This window comes from Macrosteles quadrilineatus, unplaced genomic scaffold (assembly GCF_028750875.1).
Source record: "Macrosteles quadrilineatus isolate MER2022 unplaced genomic scaffold, UCM_ALF_1.0 Scaffold_4__1_contigs__length_99947679, whole genome shotgun sequence".
NCBI lineage: Eukaryota > Metazoa > Arthropoda > Insecta > Hemiptera > Cicadellidae > Macrosteles > Macrosteles quadrilineatus.
The window spans coordinates 37,383,159-37,402,213 of NW_026542597.1; the positions used below are offsets into that span (position 1 = coordinate 37,383,159).

A 19,055-nucleotide genomic window follows, 5' to 3' on the forward strand; every position below is an offset into this window, starting at 1 on the left:
GTTTCACTCTGAATGTTGAGGTTTATGTCTAAATGCAACATACCAGCAGCAGTAAGGTTTGGTAATGTTGTGAAACACTAAAATATGCTAGCTACCACTTATTATAGCATGGTATGTTTTCATTGAAATAACTCCGACACTTTTAAATTAAACCTTAAAAATGCTTATTTATAGCACCAGATCCAAAAAAGATTTACAAAAAAATTTTTACTATAGCAGGACATAAAAACACACATTTAAAAAACTGAATAATTTATTCCAATAATAATTTACTCAGTAAATTATCTTACTAACAAACTAAAATAACAACAAATCTTTTTTGGTTTTAAAAAATAAATATCTCTTTAACATAACATTACATCAAAGCTAAAATCAAATGGTACGTTCGTATGAATACAAAATAATGTGAGCTTTGAAAAATAAATAAATAGTTCACTAATGAAAGCGAGGTATGGTACACTACTTACAATCCTATACTGACTAGCACTAATCATCTAGGCCCTAGGTGAAAGCTTTTTCTTCTGTGAGACTTGTGTTCGCGGTGGGTCAAGTATTCTTTCCTTCTCGTCGAAGGCTTCAACTCCAAGATATGGTTGATCTTCTGTACAATGAGGTTTGCGACCTCGGTTGTTGCCTCAAAGTCGTGGTTTTTGAACACCGGAGATGAGGAGGAGCTACTGTCTAAGCTGGCAGAGAGAGTCGAGTGATCGTAGACCAGCCTGTAACACCACAACAATGTAAACACCAGGTTCTTGCAAGTTATAATGTTTAGTAGAAATTCTCTGTAGCTTGTTTGGGATGTAGAAATCCCTTTAAGTTCTGTAAAAAAATTGTAATAGTCTATACATCATTGATGTTTTGAGGGATTACATATGCATACTTATTGTAAAACAAAAAACCTATTTAAAATATTATTTAACCAAATAAAAAAACTAGCAAGTGGTGACTAAATGAACTTAACAAAATATCAAAAAATAAATTAATTAAATGGAGACATAAAGTAAGACAATCAATTTACATATAATGAAAAATTACATGTTTTGAAGAGTAAGTTACACAATACACTTTCATAAATGTTCAAATTCCTGTACATTGACTATTTTATGATTTTGTTTTTAAAACATTACCTTGACCACAGACAATATTTCAAAAATGGAATGGTAATTCCAGGAATATTAAACCTCAGATCGAAATCCTACAAAATAGAATATTAAATCAAAGTAAAATTTTTAAAAACCACAATAAGCAACACTCTGCGATAATCGGTTGTCACTTGTGTACTATACATATTTTTAATAAGTTACATTAGCTTAACATAGTGGCTGACCTGAAAGTAGCTCTATTGTTGGACTTGGTGTCTACAAGATCACAGGCCACCACAGAGTCCATGTCGTGTGTAGAGGCCTTGAGTCTGCCAAAGAACTTGGCACTGACTCTCTGTTGTACCACAGGGAATATCTCTACCTTATCTGCGGATACTCCTGCAACAAACATTCAACCACTTTCTGCGTCAATCCTGTCTTATTAGCATACACTAGTATGCTGAAGTTTCAAAAGAACCAACGGTGAAATGGAGTACATTATATTGAATGATAGCATTGAATATAAAGTGTAGTTTTTGTTGATGAAATTCGTTTGGTCGTAGTTTCATTGTTTTATGATGCATTTTTAATAGTAAATGATTTAAAGGTGCTCAGAGGCGCACTGCACTACCGACCGATTACCGCGACACAAACCTCAGCAGCCCAAATAATGTCACTAAAATCGATATCAACTATTATCAATATCTGTCCCCTATTATACATACTCAATGACGATAGTCAGCCAGCAATAAGATAATACCCATTTACATTATACATAGTTATTGTTCATTTCATCCAGATTCTTATACTGTGTATAATTAGTTTGGATTCAATCATAGTTTATGCTGTCGCTTTATTGCTGTAACCACAGATAATATAAATGGTAAAACACAGGAATTTGACATATTGAATCCAAATCTAAAACCTCAAGTCTTAAATCTTGAATTCAAGTTTCAATTTCATACAACACACTATAGAATATAATCAGTTCTAACTTATAATTGACATTCCAAACAAAGTTGTCAGCGAGGGATAAGTAGAAACGTCTTGAACATCTCTCACGATCACGACAAATCTTCTACGATTTCCCCCGGTCACGGTAACATTCGTGTTGAATTACCACAAGTGTTTGTACATCATTGTAGCATTCATGTCATCACGATCACAACGATGATTTCTTATAACTTCCGTTAAGATCGTTGGCCATTTTCAGTAACTTTCCTACTTCACCGTGAAAAGATGACAAACGTCCATTATTGGTGAATTTTTCCATTATTGGCAACTGATCAAAACAAAAGGTTTACCTATAATTCACAACTTTCAGGGTCAAAAGAATTAATTACAATTTTTGGTTTAATGTATACCATGCAGCCGCTACAGTGTACTCATGGGATTGTACAACCAGTACATGGTTCTCATTTTCCGCTAAGAAGGTAGGAATGAAATCCAAAGGTCAGATAACCAAGACTCTACTGTACTTTATCGCAATGAACCGATTATTATACCGATTTATTATACCGATGGGCAACTTACCTAAATGCACCTCTGTTTTGGCTCGAACTTTGTTCAACATGTACACTTTGAATGATTCGTACATAGGAGCCCGTATCCTAGCATCGATATCACCTTGTTTCTTCTCTGCCTCACTCTCAGATACCCTTTCTGCAACAATTCATGTAGCCTTAGTGGATTTTTTTCATGCAGACTGAATTATTTTCATAATATCAAGAAGTTAAATACTGTAACATAAGGATTGCATTCCTCAACGTACAAAGTAGCATGGAAGTAAAATACTTATCCCAGCCCAATAACATGTTATTTTTAGTATAGGTCTAAGTAGTATAGGCCTATCCCAGTTGAAATCCTCAACAAATTTAACTTTAAAATTCCAAACTCTTTGAATTAACTCATTGATTGATAATTTACCTCTATTTCTGGGAATCTGTGGATCATTGGGAGCTTTGATGACAACACTGTAACATAAAAGCATATCTAAGTCATTTTTTACAAAAACAGTGTTAAAACTAGTGATGTGTCAATAACTAAATTTATCGATTTACAATACCAATACCTGAAAGATCAATTCGCCACCACAAAATCCTTAAATCAAGACCTGTGGTTCGTTCTAAAGGATGGTTTTGTGATTTGGTTATAAACTATAAAGCATGGTAAGTATGGTTTTTAAAGCAAAATCTTTTACTCACTTCTGTATCCAATAGTAAATCGATATCCAATAGTTGTTGTATATTAACAACTTAAATAAAATAATCTGGTCATATAAAGATTATTCTATACACCTCGAGTCCAAAATCTAATACACAGCTATAAAATGAAATAAATCCATCAAAAAATAACTTTGGTGGTTTATTAATCATAATTCAAAACACCCAATTATTTATCAACTATATCTAAATAAACACAATATAAATTCCAATTGTGATTCAATATGTATGTCTTGGCAAAAAACTGTTTTAACTGCAGCACCTATATCAAACTCTCATGGACCATAGGCTTACTCAGATCTACAGCCTGTACATTGGTTTCCCAAATGGGAGTTTTGTCAAAAAACCCATCATGTCCCTTATTATCATTTATACAACAGTCCAACCCCCAGAACAAATCTACTTTTATGTAAAACAAAATTAACTTTTGGTAAAATTTTTATTGTGCCCCAGTTAAAGCCACATTGGACCTAGTTAGTTAAATAAGAACATCATTTACATTTCTTTGTGACGATACCATGACTGTTAGTTAAATTATTAAACCTCTACAAGCTTTCAACGGAGTAAAGCCATTATTTAAACAACCAGTACAGTTGCAACATGATTGTTGTCTCCTAGCGGCTATCAGAGACTCTTGGGTATTATACAGGGTGAATCAGACCACCCGTGCACAACAGTTTGGCTCAACAAGCATTAAAAAACAACCTTTTTTATTAAAAAACTGCCATTTAAAATTGTTTTAGTGGGTTAAAATTTAAAAAGTCACTTCAAGGTTGAGATCATTAAAAGTACAAATATATGTCCAAAAAGTAATTTAAAAAATTAAAAACACATAGAAAATCTAGGAAAGACATTTTACAAGTTTTAGAAGTAGGGCGTTTTTTGAAGGTGAAGGAGAGCGATCGAAAAACGCTTAAGAGTGTCCTGTAAAAAATTTAATTCCTGACCATGAAAATTGTTTCAAATCTTTTCCAGCTCTTACCGTTTTTACAAAAACCAGTTTTTTCTCAAAAAAGGGGGATTTAAGGACTTTTTTGAGGGGGGTTGTAATTTGAAAATGTAACGTTTTGGATTTTCTGGGTGGTTTCGGACCGAGACGGAACTCCACAAGAAATTTCAGATCCCTAGCTATACTAGAAGTGTGTAAACATTTGTATACCTGATCAGTGAGTTACACAAGCAGCTTTATACTCCATTAAAGTACAGGGTGATTCAAAATGAATGACCCAGTTTTAACGCTTTATAACTTTTAATACTAATAAACTTACCTCTATAAAATACACACCAAACGAAAAAGTAACTCAAAGAGTTTATGCCTTTCAAAGACACATCATTTAACAAAATCGGTCCAGCAGAACTGTAGATTTAATTGTACAAAGTTATCCGTCTTCAATGTAGACATTAAACATAGCAAACATTAAATTTCACACTTTTTTTATTTTAAGCCAAATTTAGGCTACATTTATTGAGTATTTATAGTTAACAATGTTTACCTCGTAGCGTGTTTATCCGGAGGTTCTTGCTTTGGGTCCCGTTCCACCAATGCCAGAAAGTTGAAGGTGAATTTAGTGACACTCTCTCGATTGTCAAGACAAGGAAAGTCCCAGTCTACTTCCCCGTCATCTTCTGCGATATGTAATGAGTAGTAGTCCACACTCTCCCTGCAAGACAACATTTAGTTATTTTATTATGTTTTTTGAAGGTTCAAAACTACCCAGCTGTCCTTGATCATCGTGCTTTTAATAAACGGTCCTGACATATGAATCAGCTGGTCTTAAAAACTTAAATAATTGCGGTCAGGAGGATTAGGTGGACCTTTTTTATGAGCAGGTGGCATATGTGAGTTCTGTGTCGTCACTTGCTAATACTGTAGTAATGTACTTTGGCGTTGCAACTGATTAATTACTGTACCCAATATTTAATAATCAGATATTAGGTACAATAATTAACGTAATCAATGAACTACTATTTCTTTTTTGAGGTTTGGATTGAGCTGGACTACTAGTAGGTTCGGATTATCAAGGGCCAAATTATCAAGGGGGTTTTACTGAAGCACTATTAGGGGTTTCAATCCCGGGATTTTGGGATTCCTCTCAGCCGATCCTGGGATCAATCCCGGGATTATATAATATTATGATAGCCTATTTAACTTTTTGGGAGCGTTTCATAAAGTCCAAATTTCACAAAGTCCAACGGTTAAAATATTAAATAAACAGAGCGTTTCACAAGGTCCAAATTTTATAAAGTCCAAAACTATAACATTCAAATAACCACTGTTTCATAATGTCCAAATTTCACAAAGTCCAATGTTAAAAAATCAAATAAACAGAGCAATCACAAGGTCCAAATTTCACAAAGTCCAAAACTATAACATTTAAATAACCACTGTTTCATAATGTCCAAATTTCACAAAGTCCAACGTTAAAATATCAAATAAACAGAGCGTTTCACAAGGTCTAAATTTCACAAGGTCCAACGGTACAGTCTGGGCCAGAAGTCTCTACAGTGGTTGCCACGGTCAGATAGCAGGCACCGTCCGCCGGCGCTCAACTACTGATTACTGATTACTCCCTGTTGCAGCAAACCTAAGTACGGTACTTGTTAAACTAATGTTATTTAAATAGGGAATAAATGTGATAATTTTAAGGAGATATTCTAGTGGAAATCAAATAAGGGAAATGGAAAATCGATTAGTCTGCAGGTTTGCTGCGGAGGGGGTGAATACCACTACTTTACACTCTTTACAACGTATCTACGGACCCACAATGATGTTTTGTGACGCGTGGCAACAACACTAGGTAGTGTAGTGCCTACCTACCGAACCACGGCAACCTCTGCAGCGACTTCTGGCCAAGACTGTACCGTTGGAACTTGTGAAATTTGGACCTTGTGAAACGCTATGTTTATTTGATATTTTTACATTGGACTTTGTGAAATTTGGACATTGTGAAACGGCGATTGTTTGAATGTCATAGTTTTGGACCTTATGAAATTTGGACCTTGTGAAACGCTCCGTTCATTTGATATTTTAACGTTGTACTTAGTGAAATTTGGACCTTGTGAAACGCTCTGTTTATTAAAAATTTAACCGTTGGACCTTGTGAAATTTGGACCTTGTGAAACGCTATGTTTATTTATATTTTAACCATTGGACTTTGTGAAATTTGGACCTTATGAACCTCACCCAACTTTTTAGCCATTTTAAATGAGCGAGAAGTCTCCTCGTTGAGTACTTTAATGTTTTAAACTGGCCTTACCAGTGTTAAACTGTGCAATGTTTCCGTTTTCTAAGTAAATAAATATTACCACGCCAAACTTTTATCGCCCTTATTTCTTATTTACAGTGTATAAATGTTGATATGTCACTCTAGAATATAATAAATACATTTAAAAAAATCACAAGCAACCGCACTCGCACGTAGCCTAGATACGTCACGCTAATAGATAGATTAAAGATAGCTAAGAGAAAAAAATAAAATGGGAAGAATCACGTTGTATTGAGGGAGAGACGCAGACAATTTGTTAAGTAGAGGTTAAATTCGCTATGTAGAGGTTCTGACAATGATAAATTCGTTATATTGAGGTGTCTTATTTTAGCCGGGATCATGAAAAATTTGTTAAATCAAGGTCGTTTATATGGTTTGTTCGTTATGTAGAGGTAAAATATACATTGTGTCTTATGGAGAGTTCTAGGGGATTTAAAAAAATTCGTTAAATCAAGGAATTCGTTATATCGAGGTTCGTTATATCAAGGTTAGACTGTACGAAGATAAAGCTATAGACCCTAAATATAAGCGATCTTAATAGTGTAATGAGATTATAATTGTGTGTTAATAGTTATATTTTATGGCATCAATGAAAATAATACTTAAATTTCCGATTGCAATGTTATGTTTGCTACACGAATTACGTTGTTTACGTTTAATGTCAACAGTAAAACTCAAAATAACTTGAAGGCCTACTGTAATTAAGTTCTAACTAATGTAATAACATTTACAGAAAGTAAATCCAAATCGGCTAAAAACTTAAACATATATTTAGGCCTGCATTCGTTCGCCTATTGAGTTTAATGACAATTAAATTTTCCAATCAAAATTATCATTAGGCCTACTTATACCATTTTGTATAATCGTCCTAAAAATGAAGAGTATATGTGTTTCAAGTGTTATTGGACTATTTTTATTAGTTTTCCTCAAGTAAAAAGTCCCCAAATTCACAAAGAAATCAATATAAACATAGGTTTTGCAATCCCGTTAATCCTGGGATTAAAAGTCACCAATCCCGGGATTTCTAGGTATCAAAAATCAGCCGGGATCCCGGGATTGAGACCCCTAAGCACTATGCTCTTTCGTGGACATTTAAGAAGCTTTAGATCAATTTTGTCAATCTGTGCGACAATAAAACATTGAGATGGTGTGCCACTGCACATTTTTTCAGACTTTTGGCATTATTTTCAAAATTTTCCTGACTTGGCACTTTTTCAAAAATTTTCCTGAGTAAAATCCAAAAATCCAGACTTTGAATTCACGACCCCACTCCTTTTGCAGTCAATGGAAATTCACCAGAGCCAATCTCCTAGACTTGTTTTCAGTAGGTGTACTCTCACCCCAACTGTGGACCTTTGGGTTGAATGGCCTTCTCTGTAAATTCACCAGCTAAAGTATCTTTGCTCAGAGCTAAACAGACCATTATTGTGGATGACACCACTAAGTCAGCCTTAAATATGCCAAAGGATGCCGGCAGAATATCAGAGAGACGGAACATAAATTAGATTAAAAGATGTCCTTTAAATATTGCAGATGAGCACTTACTTGAGCGCCGTCTCACTCAGTGAGTACTCAGCCATGCAGCGCCAGCACACCAGGCCGATGAGATCGAGCACTCGCGCTGTCGCCATCACCGACACCTGCATCGGAAAGTTGCGTTTCTCCCCGTTGAGCATCGTCAGCCATATCTTAAAACAGCGAACTCCGGCGCCCCATTGGGACTAAAATAGGGTTAATTTTATAAGACACAAGTAGTACAATTGACGAGACACAATGCACATGCATGATATAGAACAGAAACTTGATTCCTTAAAACTATTAATTAAGAACATCAGTAATGCTTTTGTTAGTGAGATAATAATTGTAGGTAGAAGATTAAGCAGACTTATTACAGATATTTCAAACAGTTTAGCTACATTTCCAATGTGTTACAATAGAAACGTGGTTGATTTACGGGAAAGTTCTATATCAAAGAGTGGAAATATCAGAATAAAAAATATTCATTTTTAGGCCCCATTATTAGGCTGATGCTACCACTGTCAGAATCCATTGGTTCCTCAACCTAACAACTGAGGATATCACTTATCGTAAGAGAAAATGTCAAAAGTGAATTTGATCTGACATTGCAAATGCATCCTGCAAAATCAATGGATTCTTATTCATAATAATGTAAAATATCATCATTCTGAAAAAGCTTATACAATTTTCATTTACAAAATATTCAGAAACCATCTTCAGTAACTGAAATTTTCTGTGGTGGTTTTAGACTAGAGTCGATAAAACCTAGGAATACTTGAACATCATCAGAACTAGGTCAAACATTGTTCTGCGATGTTCACTAACAAAAGTTTACAAAAACCACTTACATCACCATTAAACTTGGCATAATCACGGAACGGATTTGCTGGCAGTGTTGGATGATTCTGAATAATTTCACTAAGTAAGGAATGCGGTTGCGTTTTTGCAGTGTTTGACGTTAAAGTCTTCTTTGGAAACAATTCGGCCATTTCTTTGCCTGGAAAAAAATTAGTATATTATGGTATGTTTTCTTTGTCGTTTGAAGAGTAGTATTTAAGAAATATTCAAAAGTGTTTACAACTAGAGTATGAAAAATAGGTTCCCAATTTGCGTTACACAAGCTCCATGCAAAACATTTAAATCCATTTCTGTGACTTACCAGTCAGAGTTAGGGGGGGTTTGTCCCAGTGTACATGTCGTATACTGGCTTGTATCCGTCTCTCTTCTTCCATCTTCTGAAGACGAACAGCGGTGTTGGAGCGATACCTGCCGGTAATACGTCGGCAAAAGTCCGAATCTGAAGAACAATTCAATTTGATTTTCTCACTCAAGTTTTCTATAAATATTTGCATGTAGTCAATAGTTACAAAAGCCATTCAAGGGTTGTCTTTTTACAGAAAAAACTTTTTTGTTTGTAAAAAAATTATAGATTAAAAGAATTATACAGTATATTCATGTAAATTGCAGAAGCTACAGAATGATAAAGATGCAGAATGCAGATAAAGAAACATGAAAACACCTTGCAAATGTTAGAAAATGCAGGAAGAAATGTTCCTTTCGCTGAGTGAATTTTGGTTAGGTAAAAAAAAAAAAAATACAATGGGATTTGCAGCAAACAAATTAGGCCTAGGCTAATAAAAAAGCAGTCCCAATGTTTTTTTTTTAGCTTTATTTGAAAACGAGATTATAGTAGGCCTAACTAAACTTTAAAGAAAAATTAATAGCCTACCCTGATTAAATTGGCATAATGGGGACTCTGGGTTTATCGTTTGTGGAGTGTTTCTTATGAAAATACAGTAGAACCTTGATAACAGGACACCCTTGATAACAAGGGTCATTTTCAAATCCCTTGAAATTATTTTACCCCTAAACACAATATGTTATTTCAAACTTCGGTAAGAAGTCAAACTTGATAACAAGTCTTATTTTATAATCCCTATGAGAGTCTCGTTATCAAGGTTCTACTGTATATCCATAAGAAATTACCAAAAATTAAAATTAGAGTACTGTAATTTATTCTCCATACGAGGACTGGGAAACAAATTAAACTGTGTTAGGCATTTTAATCAGGATATAGAGTACAAAACACAAGTTAAGCCTACTAAATTGCTGTGTCATTTTAAGCTGATTTTATATTATTTAAATTACGGTAGGGCTTATTTGAAACATTTTGTTTTTCTTTACAAATCAGAATATTAAAGAGGAAAACTATTCCAATTGCTTACCGGCATGCAAATCATAAGACTGTCCCAATACGTCACTTTCTTCTTCATCATCACCCCCGTCTACACCCGGGTAGCATTCATATTGGGACACATTTAATTGATGAGCGATATTTTCACCACCCATTGCTGCTTCACATATTCCTGTAATAAATTCATAAGAAATACGTCTGAGTGGCTTAGTTCCAATACCTAGAACAATTTTAATTTATTCCTTTGACTTACTGATACTACGTCTTTACCAATGTCAATTTTTCAAGTTCAGTCAATTTCATATGTTTTCTGCATGGCCTAACTTCAAAGTAAAAAATAATAAACCTTCTGTCCTCCACCTCTCTGTACCAGTGTTTAACAGAACAGATCAGGGTTTGTGAGAAATCCTTGACTGAACTTTTAAAGGTACCCAGCAAGCCACGTATCAGTAAGCTTAGTATCAATTGCACAATGGAAATAGAGCTGACACATGTAGAAAAGCCTCAGAGCTACACTAGTCAGTGTAAACTCAATTCAGTTAGCATGTCACCAGACGAATATGACAACAAAGCTTGTAGGCGAGATTCAATAACTTAAGCATCAGTAATGCTAACTTACCATGTTCCAAGTCCTGAGACGGACAAGGTACGTCAAAACTCAAAAGGCACTAAGGGTGTCAAATATCTGATTTTGAAGTTTGTTTTTTTGGAACCACGGTAAAAATTACTTTCTTCTGACTGTAACAGAGCCTACATTTTTTTATGCTACACTTTTGCTGATTAGGCTACCAATCTCTTTTTGCTAGGCTAACTGTTATAAAAGTAAAAACTTGTTACTTTCACGTGGGGTGACTATGGTAAAAAAACGCACATTTTCATTTGGTTTTGAATTCTCAACATAATTCTATGTTCATGGTATATATTTATACCCCCAATCTTGTTGCTTATTGGAAGTTATAGAAAAAAATAATCTGAAAGGAGTTTGGAGAGAAAAAAATTTTTTGGCTGACCATTGTCACCCCGCGAGTGGGGTGACTGGTCACACTTATTACTACTGCATTCACTCTCTTCACCGATATGGAGCTACAATGGTAGGAGAGAGCAGACTTTTGGCTACAATTTTGTATAATTTTTTTTTTTCAAAAATGTTACTCCTAAGTATACAAAAATTGAGATTTAGATAAAATGGGCACTTTTTTTTAAATCATAAAAATAATAAGCACTACAAACTTGAAAATTGGCAGTTTTAAAGATAAATATACATAGTTTATTAGGAAAAAATATCATTAAGTTATAAGTTTTGGATAAAAAGTTATAACCTTTGGAAAATTGACGTGAATTTTTCGGTGATGAAAAACCGCACAACTTTTAATCTGTTTAAAAAAATTCTAAAATAATATAAGAAGTCCTACACACTTTAAACTAACCACTTTTATAGATTAATGTACACAGTTTATTATGAAAAAATATCACAAAGTTCTATAAAATGGCTGAAATAATTTTTTTTCTTGGCTAATATTGCCGTAGTGGGCTTTGAAAGTCCGCACAACATCGAGTGTGTTAAAAAATCAGGATTTTAGAACTAAAATAATAGAAATCATAATATATAATATATACAACTGAAACTCTCAGAACCTCTTTATTACATACCAGGCTGTCACAACAAAAATTAGATGCCAGGGACTACATCTTCATATATTTGGACCGAGGAGTTTGGAGAAGAAAAAAAAATGTAAAAAGTAGGATGATGTGGCGTCAACTTAGCCACATCTGTGATGCCTTTGGTCTATACTTATTTAATATTTATTATGTAACAGCTGTTGCTAGTTTTGTTAAACATTTAGTTTTGACTATGTTATGATACAACACACTTCATCATTCGTTTGTAAATAAAACTTATCAAATATTCGTTCATATAGTGGTGAAATTAATTCATACAGATTAAACATCGCTGTATATTGGTGACCCCTATCCGACTTATTTTTTTTTAAGAAACAATTTTGACTTTGAATTATTGTTTTTTATGTCAAAATGATCACAAAATAGTGGAGAATAAGCGGGTATTTTTTATTTCATAATAGCTTTATTCGTTTCCGAGAAAACCAATATAGGCCTAATAACAAATTTTCAAATTTGACCATAGTCACCCCTCAGGACCATAGTCACCCCACTTGGCGGTACCCATACAAAATAGCAGAAACTATTAAATTTATTAATTACTTGAGTATAATAGCTTATCTATATAAATAAAATTAGAGTTTTGTCTGTACATTGCTTAGAATAATGAACTTTTTGGTTATTTTTACATTTCATAGGTCAGAGAAACCGAATCAAACCTTATCTCAATTTCTGTCTGTCTGTCTGTCTGTCTGTCTGTCTGTCTATCTGTCATTCTCTTGGTAACGCTAAAATACGCACTTTATTACAACTACTCCTCAATAACTATAGCACTGTCCCGCCTGAAACTTATTTTCCAAATACTATACATATATGAGATGGTTTTAGACGTATTTCATCGAATATGAGACAGTTAGATATTTAACAGTAAACCCTTGAAAATCAAGTTTTTGTCGATTTTTGACGTGGAATTTCTGGAAGCCCATGTTAACCTTATGAGAAATGAAATTATTGAATCTTAACAGCTGTTTCAATTAAACAAGTTGGTTCTGTTCTGTGATGTTCAATAGCATTAAAGTTACAAGGATTACCAACAGGGTGCAGCACTAGCACTATTATTTCTTTTACATTTATGACAACAGCTAATTTGCAACCTGGAGGCGAGTGAGCGTAGCGAACGAGCTAACCTGAAGGCAAGTGAGCGTAGCGAACGAGCTAACCTGAAGGAAAGTGAGCGCAGCGAACGAGCTCCAACATACAGGTGAGTGAGCGTAGCGAACGAACTTCAACCAGGACGTGATTGAGCCATGCAAACGAGATCAGATAGTAAAAATAAAAGTAAGCCTACCGTTATAGGATCGACCGGCAGACACAGAGGTAATTTAACCTTTTATTGATTGTCATACCGATCCGGAACAACAAAAAACAACATAAAATGAAGCTATGTATAATAGTTTGGCCAGCATATCTTAAAATATGCAAACCAACTGCTGTTCGTTATATAAGAAGGTTTCAACTGAATATTATAAGATCCCCGTGCGTAGAACGGGTACACAGCTAGTCAACTCTAAAACCTTACTCCATCAATATAAGACAACTGTACTAATATTCCTATGGGCTATTTAAAAAGGTCTATATTAAAAAGATAATAACTGATACTAATTCATGATCTAGCCCTTTGGGGTTTGGCCAACTTTACCTACTTAACAAAACAATGTAGGCCTACGGTATGAAATATCTTTTAATATGTAAAAAAGTGTTCAAGTGGTACATCCAGTTTGCCCAAGGCCCATGGCTGTATATAAGTATATAGGCATATATAATCAATAGGCTAACTAATGACTATTTGAAAAAAGGGGGCAATCTATAACTTTGGTTTTAGACTCTCATTCATGAAATATGTATTGTGCCGTAATTTATTATACAACTTTTACGATATCTGATGTGACTTGTTGGCAACAATGCAAGTCTCAGCACATTGCACGTATCCCCCACCCTCACTTCTCCCTTGTTTCTAACTTCAAACTCTTAGCCTACATAAATTTCTCATCATGATGTTATCCATTGTTCATATTGTAAATGCATTGATTTTTTAGTAAATAAGTTAAACCGCAAGTGTAATTAGTTCTGAGTTTAGTAGGCCTACTGCTACTGTACAGGCGAACTAAGAACAATATTAATGAAACTTCAATCTATTTGAAAAAAATACAGTAAGTTAGGCCTAATATCCTTTTTCTGATATAGTAAGCCCTAACTTACGACTATTTTTTATTATAATTTTTACTTTCAGCCCAAAAATTGAGTTTGAATAAACATTTTATAGGCCTATGGAAGTTTGTGTATTTTGAAAAGATAAAAGTAGGCTAACTTGTAGAGCTTAGGCTATAAAAAATACAGGTCCTCACACTAAATATGAAGTTTTAAATACAAACATTTTCAAGTTCTGGCTGCTTTTAAATCGCTAAACAGTAGTTCTACCATGGAATAACTTAGATTAACTTAATCTGTTCCATTCTGGATGAGGAATACCTACAGTAATACTAATAGCATAAAATCCAGGTGTCTATTAACCTCGGGGAAGCCCTGATTTTATCTGACTAGATCAGTACCAGTACCATAAGGATGAACAACATAATAATTTTTGCCACACTATACACTGTTTTAATAGACTTTCCTCGCATGAAATTAGTCCGGAAAACAGCTTTTTGCCGCTTGCTTAAACTGTAATAGGATTTGGAACCATACACATATTTCGTAAAACACTTTTCGTAATTTTAAACCCCCCTCCCTCCACCATGTAACACACCGTAACACTTGAACAACCCCCCCCCCCCTCCTTGTGTTACGCAACTCGATCGTCACTTTAAAAACAGCTAAAGCATAAGTTAGGCATAATTTTACTAGTGGAATATGGATTTAAATTATTCAATCATTAAACTTGTAATGACATTTGTTTTAACCTTTTTATAACTAAAGCAAAATGTATACAAACAAACAAACAAGATTGTGCCGGTAACTAACTTAATAATATAATAAAACATTAAAATAAATTATCCCAATCAAAACGTAACTAATTTAATTTATAACTGATGAATCACGTCAGATAAATGAATAAATAAATAACGGTTAAGTTACATCATTAAGGACCAAACAACAAAAGATTTATTATCTTATCATGTTAGGTACATAAAATTTTAGTGAAAACTACATAAATGACAAACAACTGTTTGGTAGCCTAACAAATTTTGCCACAGAAAATATATTGAGATTAGGCTATAAAAAGTTTAAAAACTCAAAAGAATATGGATATAAAATATCAATTAGATTATTTTAGTGTTTTTAATGAGGAATGTGCACGTTACCTACGTTGAAACAAACCCATCCCCCATATAACCCAGCGTAACACTATGCCATACCCCCTCCCTACCCCCTTTTAAGAGTGTTACATAATAAGTTATGTGTAGCCTATGACCCGTTTCATTACACACTACTGTACTGTAATTAGTTTTTACCGGAGACCAGCTGATTTTAATTAGCAATAACTTATCGTACAGGAAATAAAAAATATCGATATATTAATAATATCATTGATGATAATGAATGTTCCCTTTAACAGTCAAGTACCAGTCAGTCAACAAAACAATAAAGGAAAAAACAACCTCTCTTAGAAGTTATGAGTAAGTTTGGTAGGCTAGGCCTAACTTAATTGTTAGTTTTCTTTTAGTCGGTGGGAATAGACTGGGACGGGTGGCGTCGTCCTGTAATCCAGCTACTAGGAGGTCACGAATTGTGGATATTTATAGGCATGCACTGTGGATGCGATGCTCCCTGGTGTGGATTAACGTCCGCACTAGTGAGTACTACGACTATCCGCAGTACTATCCTGATAATTAGACCAATTCGTTAATTACAAGGAAAAATGTGGTTCGGATTCCTCTATAAACTGCAAGTCCCTTAGTTGCCATTAGCTGTATGGGCTATTAAATAACAGCTGTGTCTAAGGAATATGTCGGCCTTAGTCACTAACAAGACTAGCCTACAAGATCGCGCCACTCATCCTTCACTCATATTTGGGTAAAATACGCACATAGTGGCGTCCCCATCTTAAATAATTGATAATTGATAGAATATTATGTGTAAGATAAGTACAGTGTTTTTTTTTAATTGTTTGGTTAGTTTAGAAGTAGGTACTTAGGCCTATGGCTTAAAAATAATGTACGTCACTCATCCAAAATGTGTTTACCGTACTCGTATGGTAGGGCCTAGTCCCAATGGGTAAACCATACACGTCCGGTGAACAGTTGAAAATTATGCCTACATTTTTAGTTAGGCTATATTATCTTCGATTACAATAATTTTACATGCTTGGCCTTACCTACGCCTAGCCTAGTTTAAGTCCAACTCCACAGATTATCCTGGGCATTAAGTTAAGGTTAGCCTACAAATACCAAAAGGTAGCCTAAGCCTAGGCCTATGAAATGACAAAAAAATTAATAATAGAATTACTCTGACCCCTCACTTGTTAACACTAGGCCTAGTGAGAAACGAAAACATTTCTAGCTTGAGGCTTCTAAAAATAAACCTAATGGACATTTAATATAATTTAAGATAATATAATTTAACAGACAATTTGTAAACCAATCCCATGGTTTTGTGAATGAAATAAGTTAATCCAAAATACTCTTCTTTTACCACGAGACTTCAAAACATAACCTCACTCTTGTTTCTTGTAATGAGTATAAAGAGATTTCTACTACACAAGTCTATGAAAGAAACTTACCTGTATCATCTGAGAATATAAAACTATTCCTTATATGCGATAAAAGCCAATGTTTGTTGTCGTAAGTAGCCATAATCGGGTAAACATTGCACAACCACGTTTTCCAGCAAATTCACAGAAGATTGTCTTCCATTACAAACATATTTTTTTCTGTTGTATTACTTTACTTGTATTATTGCCAAAGCCTTGTCAATATGCCAATGCCATGCCATTGCCATAGTCCGCTACGCTAATAGTCACCACACCGGTGGGGCACACGGGAGGGACTAAGGCTAACATATCTTGTAGTGTCAGCGTTCGCCGCTAGGACTGCTAAGTTGAAAAAATTTAAATTAATTTTTTATTTTTTGTTGTAAAATTAACTTTTTAATTATTAAATATTGTTTTAAAGTTATAAAATAAATTTTTAATTTTAATTAATTTAATTTTTAATTAAATTTAATTCTTTTCTTTTAAAATTAAACTGTCATAACATAACCTAACCAACCAGACTTGCTGATAATATAAAAGCTATATAAGATATAAATCTAATTAATGATTACTTATAATTTTTAATTAATTATAAAATTAGTTATAAAATTTAGTATTATAAAATTAAACTGTCATAACCTAACCTAACCAACCAAACTTGCTGATATGAAAAATTTGTTGACAAAAAGTTAATGCTGCCAGCGGGTTTCGAACCCCGGACCTCCTGAACAGCAATCCGAAACGCTACCAACTATGCCACGAACGCCGCTGAAATCACATCGTTTCGTTACGGTAATCGTGTCGCCTCAAGAGAAGACAATAACCACTAGATATATGACGTCATTACACATTTAGCCTTAGTCCCTTCCGTGTGCCCATTCCGTCACCACACCACGTCCTTCGCAATAGGATAGGAAAATGGAATTAGAATTGCCATGCCATTTCATGACCAATGACCGGGGTGAAAGGGAAACAGCATTTTAATTTTATCCACATTTTATCAGATTCCGTGTGGCCCAGAGTTAGTAGGGGTAAGTGAGCGGGTCTAGGGTCAAAGGTTATAGAATTCTATGAAGTAACTAATCAAATATAGTTTTCCTTCCATTACAATTTGTTGGAAAGGCTATAAATGCATAATTGGACATACTGTCTTGAAGAAATTCGTTCATATTCATTGGCCTTCGGGGTTTGCACTAGGCCTTATAGCCCAGTCAAATTAATGTAATCAAAAAACAAAAAAATGGTATATTTTTGCAAATTCGCTTAAAATGTCAGCTAAGGCTTCTACTTTATCATACTAAAAGTCCCCTAACGTGAGACTTGAGCTTTCACCGCCATCTTGGATTTTAGGTACAATTTTCTGGTTTTGTTATTACTTTTGCGATTCGTCATTGATCTCTGGCAGAGGGAATATATTGCACTGCATCTAGTTTATTTTACGAAAGGAAACATACAAAAAAAGGACTAAACACACAACATAAATCATAAACTGTACATTTACATGGCTAGCAGGCAGCAGACGTCACAAAAAAAAACTGCCCGCTCCAGAATGTCCTAAGAAAAATCGGTTGCTTTAGCGCAATCTTTCTACCCTATCAGGCATTTCACAGCAATCTTGGATTTCCGGTCGTCCAGCATCAAAATGCTACTCGTTAGAAGGGAGCGGCTCCCTTCTAGCGAGTAGCATTTTGATGATTTTTAAAATTAAAAAACGTTACACATGATGTTCACGCATAATTTATACTCAACTGACATCTATCAGGGCCGTCCAAAGGGGGGGGGGGCAAGCTGCCCGGGTGCCGTGGCCGAGGGGGTGCCGCGCAGCGTTCATTATTGTATTAACATAGTATTAAAATATGCGAATAATGCAACTATTACTGGGGGGGAGCGCCACGACCACGTTTGCTCCGGGCGCCGCCAACCCTAGGGACGTTCCTGAGGGAGCCAGTTAAAAAAACTTGATGGCTAACAAGGGGAAGAAATTCAGCATTCTACCATAGATAAAACATACTTAGATTTCTCATCCTTATGGAACAGCTGAAGACAATGTTATTGTTAGTTCTGTACGGTTTTCTGCAGATGTCGTGTTTTGTTTACAATTTGTTTCCCGTTATTACAGCCATTTAAAACCTCGTTTAACCAAATAATACGATCTAATCATAAACAATAAATTGTCCCCTAGTTATTTAACCAAACAGTAAAGCACAAATCAAGAAATTAACCCTAAAATAATAAAAACTAAATTTCGTCTAGTGTCGCGTACATGAACTAGACATGAAAAACGAGCTTCAAAATTTACAATGGGATGAGAAGTCTAACTCAATCTTGCCTTGTCCCTGGTCTTCTTTCCTTCTTTCCTTCTTCTTCGCTAGTTAAAAACAACGTGAACGGCAAACGTCGCGTCGA

The 19,055-nt window shown here is 34.6% G+C and overlaps 1 protein-coding gene across 1 annotated transcript; it reads right to left on the reverse strand.

Annotated features, from left to right (window-relative positions):
• Positions 1-291: 291 nt before the first annotated feature.
• On the reverse strand, positions 292-16,834 carry LOC128993633 (target of rapamycin complex 2 subunit MAPKAP1). The gene is made up of 10 exons (XM_054417662.1): positions 16,680-16,834; positions 10,314-10,454; positions 9,248-9,385; positions 8,937-9,085; positions 8,116-8,291; positions 4,798-4,965; positions 3,009-3,055; positions 2,616-2,744; positions 1,328-1,481; positions 292-719 (listed from the first exon to the last, which is right to left on the reverse strand). The coding sequence occupies exons 1-10, from the start codon at positions 16,750-16,752 to the stop codon at positions 491-493; spliced, it is 1,404 nt and encodes a 467-aa protein (XP_054273637.1). The 5' UTR covers positions 16,753-16,834; the 3' UTR covers positions 292-490.
• Positions 16,835-19,055: the final 2,221 nt, after the last annotated feature.

Bases quoted from the DNA above. Each gene is read 5' to 3' on its own strand.
- LOC128993633 (XM_054417662.1), bottom strand. From the start codon at position 16,752: ATGGCTACTTACGACAACAAACATTGGCTTTTATCGCATATAAGGAAT. The intron at 3,056-4,797 runs GTAAACATTGTT...TTTATGTTACAG, and splicing joins CCGGATAAACACGCTACGAG to TGTTGTCATCAAAGCTCCCA. The intron at 2,745-3,008 runs GTAAATTATCAA...GAATTGTTGCAG, and splicing joins ACAGATTCCCAGAAATAGAG to AAAGGGTATCTGAGAGTGAG.